This window comes from Mus caroli, unplaced genomic scaffold, assembly GCF_978045245.1.
Source record: "Mus caroli unplaced genomic scaffold, Mus_caroli_1 scaffold_7, whole genome shotgun sequence".
Classification (NCBI taxonomy): domain Eukaryota; kingdom Metazoa; phylum Chordata; class Mammalia; order Rodentia; family Muridae; genus Mus; species Mus caroli.
The window spans coordinates 35,327,209-35,337,939 of NW_028227262.1; the positions used below are offsets into that span (position 1 = coordinate 35,327,209).

A 10,731-nucleotide genomic window follows, 5' to 3' on the forward strand; every position below is an offset into this window, starting at 1 on the left:
TTACTCAGGCTTGTCTGGAAAACCACTACTGGCAACTGTCCCAGGCCTGGAGCCGCATGAAAAGAGAAAAACACACACGGCCAGGCCAGGTCAACTTTCTCTGGCCCCTCCCACAGTGTAGCAGTGGCCAGAGGCTGGCTCAGCAGCAGTCTGACTCTAGGGATGGGCCTTCTGGAGGCCCAGTTGGCACTGGTTTCCCATTGCTGGGGCAGCTGCCTGTCCTCACCTGCTGCAAAGTTGTAACTGAGCCAGAGAGAGCTGATGGGAGCTGGTGTTTGTCCCAGGCCCAAGGTCAGCAGTTAATTGTGTCTGCCTCCTGGCTCTGAGCCCTCTCAGCCTCTCAGTTTGAATTCTCCTTCTCTCCCAGGAGCTGCAGAAAGGGAACAAGAGAGGGCAGTCTGCCATGGGACAGGGAGAGAGACCTCCAAAGAGCAAAGGAGCTATAGCCTCCAGACCAGCCACTGGTCCAAGTGGGGACACTTTCCTGGGGCTAGACACCATTGACAGGAAGGTCTGCTTAGCTGAGTGGGCCATGAACCATCCTCTCTCCTGCTCCTTCTATTCATACACACACACACATACATACACACACACACAAATAAATATAATACAAATGTTAAAAACACACAAGGCAACCCAAATATTTTTTTGTATTTTATATGTATTGGTGTACCCATGCCATGCACATGTGCAAAGGTCAAAGGGCAGCTTTTGGGAGTTGCTTCTCTCCTCCGACCAGGTGAATTCTGGGGATCAAAGTCAGGTTGTCAGATTTGGAAGCAATCATCTTTACTGGCTGAGCCATCTCACTGGATTATATGTATGTATACACTTATGCCAGTGAGTGTGTATATATATATATATATATATATATATACACACACACACACACACACACACACACACACACACACACACCACATAGCCCAGGCTAGCCTCAGATTTTTTTTTTTAAAGATTTATTTATTATATGTAAGTACACTGTAGCTGTCTTCAGACACTCCAGAAGAGGGCGCCAGATCTCGTTACGGATGGTTGTTAGCCACCATGTGGTTGCTGGGATTTGAACTCTGGACCTTTGGAAGAGCAGTCGGGTGCTCTTACCCACTGAGCCATCTCACCAGCCCTAGCCTCAGATTTTATGTAGCTAAAGATGACTGTGAACTCCTGATCCTCTACATTCACCTCCACCACCCCCGTGCTGGGATTTTTTGCCTAGTCTGACCTTAGTCCTTGCTCAGGCTGCTTCTGAGATGCACAGGAGACCTCCCAGAAGTCCTCTGGAACACCAATGAGCCTATGACAGAGCAGTTACACACTCCACATAACGCCAGACAGGAGAGCCACTGTATTTCTGTGGTGTAATCCCAGTGTGTAATCTACAGGAACAGGCAGGAGGATTGATGCGCGGTTGAGGGCAGCCTGGTCTACATAGCATGTTCCAGGTCAGTTGGGGCTATGTAAAATGACTCTGTCTCAAAAAACAAAAACAAAAAGAAAGAACCAAAACTTTTAAGATTTCATACAGGGGACTGGAGAGATGGCTCAGTGGTTCAACTCACTGGTTGTTCTGCCAGAGAACTGGGTTCCATTCTCAGCATGCTCTCAGAGGCTCACAACTACCTGTAACTCCAGTTCCAGGCGATCTCACACCCTCATCGGGCTCACACATGGAGTGCCTGCATCCAGGCATACAAAACATTCATCAACAGAAAATGAAAAATTAAAAAAAAAAGATTAATATTACATGGTCTGGCTACAGAGATTATCAGGTAAAGGTGCTTGCTGCCAAGCCTCATGACCTAGGTTTGGTTCCCAGAACCATGTAATAAGGAGGTCACTGACTATTGAGAGAACCCTCTGGGCTGGCAAGATGGCTCAGCGGTTAAGAGCACTGACTGTTCTTCTAGAGGTCCTGAGTTCAAATCCCAGCAATCACGTGGTGGATCACAACCACCCGTAATGAGATCTGACTCCCTCTTCTGGTGTGTTTGAAGACAGCTACGGCTTATTTACATATAATAATAAATAAATCTTTGGGCCGGAGTGAGTGGAATTGACTGGAGGAAGTGGGGCCGACAGGAGTTATAAAAATAAATAAATCTAAGAAATAAAGGAAGGAAGGAGGAAAGAAAGAAACAAAGAGAGAAAGAAGGTTGTTCTTTAACTCATGGGGTGGTGGTGGTGGTGTATATGCCTTTGATCCTAGCAGTTGTAAGATGGAGGCAAGCAGGGATCTCTGAGTTCAAGGTCAGCCTGGTCTACAGCGCAAGTTCCAGGACTGCCAGAGCTAAACAGAGAAACCCTGTCTTGAGAAAAAAAATGTCTGGTGACTGCCACAAGTGTGTGTGTGTGTGTGTACATATTGTATATATACACACACACACACTCACCATAAATAAAATATTAAACAGTTCCAAAGAAAAATAATTGCTCATCTTCTCTTCTTTGTCTTCAGTTACCTTTTCCATTGTGGTAACAAGACGTCTGATAGAGAAAGGTGCGGAGCAATGGCTCCATGGTTAAGAGCATTAGCTGCTTTTGCAGGGCACTGAGCTTCCAAGCAACCATGGCGAGTTCACAACTTCCTGTATCTCCAGTTCCAGGAGATGCACTTTATGCCGGAGGCACCCTTAGACCTACATAAATAAAGATGCTGGGTGTGGTGGCTCACACCTTTAATCCTAGCTCTCTCTGGGGAGGCAGGGGCAGGCAGCTCTCTGTGAGTTCCAGGCCAGCCAGGGCTACACAGTAAGATCCTGTTGCAATGAATAGAGACTTTGATCTAGTTGGTGAGGAGGTTGTAGCAGAGTAACTCAAGAGGATTGCAGACAGGAAGTTGACGGAGGCAAAACAGGAAAGAGCCAACAAAAGACATACTCTCCAGGCAGAACCACTTACAACAAACTACCTACTTCACCTTCCACAATTCCATGGCCTCCCAAGAGCCCACCCAAATTCTGAATAGCTCACCCATTCCTTAGGTCAGAGTTCTTAGAATGCAATTGTCCTGGGAGCCTCCTCAAACACACCCAGACATGCACTGTGCTAGTACCATAGCTATTCTTATCCCAATCGAGATATGCTCGTGGTATGGCATCCGACTCCACCAGCAGAAGCCAGAGGCTTAGACTCAATTCTAAGTTAGATGAAATGAACTTATTCTTCCTGCTAGCAGAAGGATGGTAGCCCTAGAGCCCAACAGCATGCGAGGGGAGGGGGGTTAGGGTGGGTTTTTTGGGTTTTTTTGGTTTTTGGTTTGTTTTTTGTTTTTGTTTTCTTTCGAGACAGGGTTTCTCTGTATCATCCTGGCTGTCCTGGAACTCACTTTGTAGACCAGGCTGGCCTGGATCTCAGAAATCCGCCTGCCTCTGCCTCCGGAGTGCTGGGATTAAAGGCGTGCACTACCACGCCTGGCTAGGGGTTTTAAGGTAGACGTCAGAAAGGTGTGCAAAACAACTGCCCATGGAATCCACAGCTGGGCAGGAGAAGGTTTCACTTTCCGCAGCTGTTCCTTACTTTCCTGCTACATAGTAATAAAAACCACGGCATCCCTTTCCCATAGTGAGAAGCAGGCTTTACAGACACAAAGACACCTCCCCCGCAGGCCACCAGGATCTCCCAGGCATTCCAGAGCAACAGGTCCGAGGCCCTTAGCAGATGCCTGGCTCCATATTATGTTTCTTCAGTCATCACAGGGGATGCGTGTGAATGGCCGCTCAGGTCTGAGAGCTTGGAAGACTGGGATAGTGAGCTCAGTTCATTTCTGGAACACCACAGTGCCACCAGTCAGGGCTGGCTGCACGTCCTCTCAGTCATTCTGCCTTCCACCTACGTCTGTTTTCCATTGCTATAACAAAACACTTGAACCCAGTCTGCAGCTCGGTCATAGCGTGCTTGCCTAGCAAGTGTGGGGAGATCCGTCAGCCGCACTGAAGGAAGGATAACGGAAAGTTGTCAATATGCTTATCTCTGTGGGGTGGGGGACGTGACCTGGTTGTTGAGGACACTTGCTGCTGAGTTCCATTCTCAATGCCCATGGCAAGCTCACAACTGCCCATAGCACCAGCTCCGGAGGATCCAATGTCCTTTTTCAGCCTTTTGGGGCACCTGTATACATGTGGCTTACACTTATACAGACAGACACTTACATGTCAATAAAAAGAAAACACACACATGCAGAGTTTGTCTGGGTCACAGCTCAAGAGGCTGCAGAGTCCAAGAACATGAAGCCAGCATGTACTTAGCATGTGTAGGGCCCTTTCTGGTGCACCCTAACATGGAGGAAGCAGACCCACGTTGAGGGAGAGGGTCTCTTTTCTCTCCTCTCCTCCCTAGAAAGCTAAGCCATCATGGGGAGCAACCCCTTCACATTCTTGTCTAACACTAATCATGTTGGTCTCCAAATGCCATTAATATGAATTTGGAGGTTAACTTTCTCACAGCTGAACTTGGGAGGTCACACCTGGGGTGAGAGCTGTGCAGGAGGCAGCCTCCCCCTCTAAATGAGGGGAGGGAAGGAACATAGCACCCCTCTGATTCCCCCACCAGAATCAACAGGCTAGTACTGGAGTCCTTTCAGCAAGGCTTTCAGGCCTGGAAGCTTGGTGACAGATCCTCTTGCTCTTGCCTCAGTGGTGGGATTAAAGGTGTGTGCCACTATACCCCACTGCTTTTTTAAAAAGTGACACTTTTGCCAGGCATGGTGGCTTACGCCTTTGATCCCAGCACTTGGGAGGCAGAGGCAGGCGGATTTCTGAGTTCAAGGCCAGCCTGGTCTACAGAGTGAGTTCCAGGACAGCCAGGGCTACACAGAGAAACCCTGTCTCGAAAAACAAAACAAACAAACAAAAAGAGACTTTCTTTTTATTTTCAGTCATTATTTCTATTTCAGTTTTTATTATGTGCATAAAATTGTTACTATTTTTTTTTTTTTTGAGACAGGGTTATGTAGACTGATACTGGAATTAAAGGTCTGGTCTGTATTTTATTGCTAATTATGTACATAAGTCTGTGTGTTTGGACAGGTGTTATAGGAGGTTGTGAGTCCAAGGCTGTGGGGTGATGAAAACAACAGGCAATCTTGTTGTTTGTTTTTGTTTTGTTTTTCAAGACAGGGCTTCTCTGTATAGCTCTGGCTGTCCTGGAACTCATTTTGTAGACCAGGCTGGCCTCGAACTCAGAAATCCGCCTGCCTCTGCATCCCGAGTGCTGGAATTAAAGGTGTGCACCACCAGGCCGGGCAACAACAGGCAATCTTAACCAATCTCCAGTTTGTTTCATTTTACGCCCATGTATTTTGCTTTTGAGACATACTGGCCAGGATGGTACAGCTTCTGTTTCTTTTTCTTTTCTTTCCTTTTTAGACTGGGTTTTCTTTGTGTAGTCCAGGCTTGTCTCAAACTCAGCTAACTACTTGCCTCGAACTCAGCTAACTACTTGCCTCTGTTCCAGGCATGTGCCATCACACCCAGCCTACCTTGATTTTCTTTTCATAGAGGGGCCTTGCGCATCTCCCAGGCTGGTCTCCAACCCAGTATCTGTGATCTTGGTCTATGTGACCTACATACACGGTGCTGGGAATTGAACCCAGGACCTTGTGCATCCTCTCTACCACCTGAGCCACAGCTTTGGGACCTTTTATGTCACAGGCTGTTACTATTTCAGGCAGGTCTACTAACAGAAAGGCTGCATACCGTTCTTCACCTTTCTTCTCCCTCGCTTTTACAAGGGAGGTTTTCAGATTAAGGTTCCCCAAAATTGAAACGACAGTCTTCTCAACCCTTTTTATTCTAAGGCACGTCCTCTACTTCGAGTAAATAACCCGCCTTATGCCTCAGTTTTTCCAAAAGCCAGAACCCTAAATGGCACTTTTTCTTCTACAGGGGAGGCAAAGCCCGGATCCTCGCTCGTTTGAGCGCCCTCTGCCTTGATTGACAGCCTGCCTGACCAATCTACGCACGGAGGATGTACGGGAGGTGGGGTTGAACTGTCCGTGGACACGCGTGCGTACTGTGTTTGGTCCCCGGCAATGGGATCCCTGAGAGTTTTGCGTTATGTCTCTGTGATCTGGCGGCCGGAGCTGGGGTCTTGCGCACGGCAGAGGGATGCCGGCTTCGGCACCGAGGCCCGGTGATTATAACACTCCACTTCCGTGTATGGGGAGACACTAGATCAAGGGGAGGGCAGGCACGAAATTCAGATCAGGACTTGGTTCTAAGCCCGACTGTGTTGTGAGACCCGGCACTAGATCCTTGGAGCTTTGAGCCTTGGTGCCTCTTTGGTAAAGTCTGGGGGGTAAGTGGACTCCCAACTGTCTGCTGAGCCCGGGAGTTCTAAGAATAGGCTGGACTAGGCAGGGTGAGCAAGGGAGGGAGGTACAGGCTTCTACCATGTTTCTCAGGCGTCCGTCTCAACCTCACCGCTCCAGCAAGCGCAAGGACCTAGTTGAGGACCAGCCCTTCCCAGGGCTGCTGAGGACGGAGAACCTCGGCCTGGAGGAACTGGCTCATGTCCTGAGGGCAGCTGTGGTGGATCAGAAAGGTGAGGGGAGCCTGCTGCTCCTGTGCCTCCCCTGTTGCTGCAGGAGCCGGGCCAGCAGTCACATTCCTCCTAGCCTCACCATCACGAGGAGAGGTGTATACCTCACTCCTCCCTGTGTTCCGAGAGCAGCTGTAACAGAAGTTAACTATCAGAAAAAGCTTTGGGGTTAGCTATAGCTGGCCTCTGTAAGCGGCATGCCTCTTGGTTTCGTAAAAGAGGGCTAGATGTCTGCTCTTGCAAAGAGGACCAGCAGTCAGCACCCACATGATGCTTTACGACTATATGTTCATGTAGCAGTGAGGGGGCTTCATAGTTCTGGGATAAATATGACCTCTGCCTTGCGAGATCCAGCGTCCTAATGTGAGAATTACTGAGCAATCACTGCTGGCGTGGTAACCACACTTGTAATTCCAGAACTTGGGAGGCAGAGGCAAGGAGAATCAGGAGTTCAGGACCAGACTTAGCTGTGTAGTGAATTTGAGGCTGACTTGGTGTTTGAGCCCCCCCTCCACCTGCAACAGTCAAGGACTGTAGGAGGGGCACACATTATACTGAGGTATGTTGGAGCCAATGGGAATGGAAGCCTGGAACTGCAGGTATGAAGGCTCCGAGGTACAGGGATTAGGAAGTGAGATTTAAAGTGGGGTTGGGATTGTATAACCCCCACCCCCACCCCGGAGGCTGCATGCATACATGCTTCCCTGCTTTTGCTGACATCCATGAACTGTTTCAGGACCTCTGGTGACACTGAACAAGCCACAGGGTCTGCCTGTGACAGGTATGGGCATGGGCAGGGAGGAGGGAAAGACTGGGATAGAGATGGTTGGATGGCACGCTGGCAGCTTGTCCTCTTCCCTCCCAGGGAGACCAGGAGAGCTGACGCTGCTGTCTGTGCTGCCACAGCTAAGCCAGGCCCTGGGGCTCAAACACCAGGAGCTCCAGGTTGTGCGAGCACCTGGGAAGTAAGTGATAGTGTGGGGTGTATGTTACACCCACTGTAAGTAAAAGTCTATTTTATTCAAATGCCTGATACATGGTAGGCCCTTGGACATTGGTGCTAACTCTTAGGGCATTCGGCTCTCTCTTGAGGGCCAGAGAAAAGGCCTTATGACTTGTTTCTCAGGTCTGGATTCTAGTCCTGGTGTTACTGTCCAGCCTTTAGCTGGTGTTCCTTTAGTTAGGGGGTGGGGTTACCCTTATTGTGTATAGAGTGTTTAGCCTGCATGTATGTCTATGCACCACAGTGTGTATCTGGTGCCCTCAGAGGCCAGAAGGTGGCATCTGATCAAGAATTGGAATCGCAGATAGTTGTGAGCCACCATTCGGGTGCTCAATGCTGGTCCATCTAGAGCTCGTTTTCAAGACCAAGAGGCTTTATGTGATTTGTCCCCTTCTTCCAGGGAGGCCTCCGGACTTGTGCTTCTCTCCAGCTGTCCCCAGACAGCAAGCCACCTGCAGACGTTCTTTATCCACTCAAGGAGAGCCCAGAGACCCACAGCCACCTACTGGTGAGAGGTGCAGGGTCACTCCCAGGACAGAGGGAAGGTCCCACCAGGCTGCTCTGAGACCTCCTTTCCCTTTCTTAGTGCTGTCACTGATGGCATCCCTGAGCCTTCAGAGGGGACAGTCCGCATGCCTCTGAAGATGGAACAGATGGATGGCGTTGATCTTGTAAGTCAGAGGCCACCAGGGAAGTGGTGTCCCTTCGGTTTTTGCCTTACAGGAGTCCAGGTTGTGCACCTGGGGTGGCTAGGTCCGCTGTCTCCTAACAGGCAAATGGCTGATGCCATTGTGGAGGCCCTCTCCTAAGTCAACTGGCAGCAGGGGGGGGGGGGGGGCTCAACAGAGTCCTAGGGATGTGTTAAGTCATTCTTGACTGGTACCCTAGGCAGTCCCAGTGATGTCCCCATCTCGAAAGGACATCCAGGAAGGTGTCAAAAGGACCCTCAGCCGTTTCCATGTGATGGCCACAGGCCGTGGCTGTGCCCTGGTCCAGCTGCAGCCACTGACAGGTGGGTCTGGACAGTGCTCTGCTGGGGGTATGAGGAAGACAGTGCTTGACAACAGTCAGGGAGCATGTGGTGGACCCCAGGGGTGTGTGAGTGGGCTCAGCGGGAGGCAGCAGTTTTAGGTGCACACCCACAGTCTGGCACTCGGCACACATCCTTATTGCTTCAGTTGCGTAGGGTTGGACCCTCAGGCTGGGCAGGTTGCCATCTGCCATTGCTCTTACCTTCTCATGATCCTCTCTGGAGACCGAGGTCATCTCACAGATCCTTACTTCTAGGGATGGGGGCAGTACTGCACAGCCAGGACGAGCAACTGCCTCCTACCCACCCCCACCCCCCACCCTTTCAGTCTTTCCCAATCAGCTGCAGGTACACATGGCTCTACAGCTCTGCCCAATTCTTGGAGACCACACCTATGCTGCTCGTGTGGGCACCATTCTGGGCCAGCGCTTTCTGTGGCCAGCAGAGACCACCAAGCCCCAGAGACAGGTAGGTCCCCTGGCCCATATGCCTGCTCTCTGTGGGTTTGGGGGAAACTGTGTCTCCCAGATATCATGCACATTCAGACTAGGAGGCAGCTGGCTTGGTCTCTGGGGCCACCTGTGTCCCTGCGGTTGCTGCGTGGCTCAGGCCTCTTGTCCATGAGCTGGAAGTGGTGGAAGCTGACATCACAGGTCCTCACGTTCCACCATCCTTTCGAGCGTTTGTGCATCATTTCTTCCTCGTGTTGAGTCCAGTGAATGGGAGTGCAGCAGAAGCAGGCCTGGCTCTAGGCAGCCACTTGGGACCAAGACTATTGCTTTCTGGCCAGAAGGGGAGACTGGAGGTTTGTATGAGTTGGGGCTTTGAGGACCAGGTCTGTGTACCACTTCTCACATCCCATTGGCCAGAGGCTTAATCACATGGCTTCACTAAACACAAAAGAAGCTGAAGGAAACTCTGTCTGTAGAAAAAAACATTACTGCAGTTACAGACCAGGGAGGTCCTGCCGGAATGCTCCCTCTGGCTAGAACTTAGATGGCTGCTGTCTTTCCCATCCCAGGTCCTGGATGAAGCTCTGCTCAGACACCTCCACTTGAGTCCTTCCCAAGTAGCCCAGATGCCTTTGCACCTGCACCTTTACCGCCTCCTCCTCCCAGGCACCGGATCCAGGGACCCCCCTAGTGAACTTCTGGCACCCCTGCCCCCTTACTTCTCTCGGACCCTGCAGCGCCTTCGGCTCTCTCAACAGTAGACTGTGCCTGACCCCAGATGGAAAATAGGAAGAATAAGGAGAGTGGAGTTGGTGCTGACCACAGACAAGGCCCCTGGGCTCCTTGGTCTGACACACTAAGATCAAATCGCAGAGAGGCCACGTGATTGCTGTGTGGCTCTGGGCAGGTGACTTCTCTCTGGACTTAATAAAAGTTCTACCTCCTGGTCTGGTTTACCAGAAATGAGAAAGCAGATGTTTACCAAGGACTGTGTTCTCTGCTCAAGATAACGGTGGCCAGGTCAGGAGGTGGCATCTGCTGTTCTCCTGGCCAGGAGGAGGTTTGCTTGGTTTTGAGACCAGGTCTGACCAGGTATCCCTGGCTGGGCTCGAGCTCAGAGATTTGCCTGCCTCTGCCTCCCGAGTCCTGGGATGACAGGCACACACCACTGTACAGGCGTGAGCTCTTCTTACTTTGAAGGACATAGCTCACTGAACTTCAACACCCTTCTCCACTCACCACGTTCACAGGCTACAGGTAGACACTGCTGTGGAGGACCAGCCAACCCTCCACAGGTAGGAAATGCCATGGTTCACTTGGGTTTGTTTCTTGGTCTTCCAGTTTTAGGTGGCTTGACTACCCCCCTCACGGAGGGACGAAACAGACCACCCTCTAGAGAAGGGTTAAGGTTTAGGGAAAGTCCATTTCTTGTCCTAATGGTCTAAGCCATTCTACCAGCCCAACTTGTCCTTGGGAGGAAGGTATCCTTGATGACTGGCCTTCCCCACACTACTATTTGCAAACCATGTCTCCTTGCTCAGACTCGGTCTCCTCTACTGTATAGTGCAGGCTCTCTCCCCTCAAATCCCCCACACACACCCTAAGACTTCCTGAAGAGAAGGCTAATACCCATCACTAGGGGATTGTGGGCCTTTGATAGAGGCTCTACCGATCAGCTCTTGTCTGAGCCTTGCCTCAATTATCCA

At 50.5% G+C, this 10,731-nt stretch overlaps 1 protein-coding gene across 2 annotated transcripts; it reads left to right on the forward strand.

Moving 5' to 3' along the window:
* The first annotated feature begins 5,969 nt into the window (after positions 1 to 5,969).
* On the forward strand, positions 5,970 to 9,998 carry Rpusd3 (RNA pseudouridine synthase D3). 2 transcript variants are annotated; one of them, XM_021164887.3, is made up of 9 exons: positions 5,970 to 6,132; positions 6,404 to 6,543; positions 7,277 to 7,321; positions 7,406 to 7,505; positions 7,944 to 8,051; positions 8,130 to 8,214; positions 8,432 to 8,555; positions 8,902 to 9,041; positions 9,595 to 9,998. In XM_021164887.3, the coding sequence occupies exons 1-9, from the start codon at positions 6,032 to 6,034 to the stop codon at positions 9,784 to 9,786; spliced, it is 1,035 nt and encodes a 344-aa protein (XP_021020546.1). In that variant the 5' UTR covers positions 5,970 to 6,031; the 3' UTR covers positions 9,787 to 9,998. The 2 variants fall into 2 exon arrangements, with proteins under 2 accessions (XP_021020546.1, XP_085696303.1); XM_085840177.1 differs by lacking the exon at positions 7,277 to 7,321.
* The last annotated feature ends 733 nt before the right edge of the window (positions 9,999 to 10,731 follow it).

Excerpts from the sequence above, each read along its gene's own strand:
- Rpusd3 (XM_021164887.3), top strand. The coding sequence starts at position 6,032 with ATGGGATCCCTGAGAGTTTTGCGTTATGTCTCTGTGATCTGGCGGCCG. Across the intron at positions 8,052-8,129 it reads AGACCCACAGCCACCTACTG|TGCTGTCACTGATGGCATCC; the intron begins GTGAGAGGTGCA and ends TCCCTTTCTTAG. Across the intron at positions 8,556-8,901 it reads CCAGCTGCAGCCACTGACAG|TCTTTCCCAATCAGCTGCAG; the intron begins GTGGGTCTGGAC and ends CCACCCTTTCAG.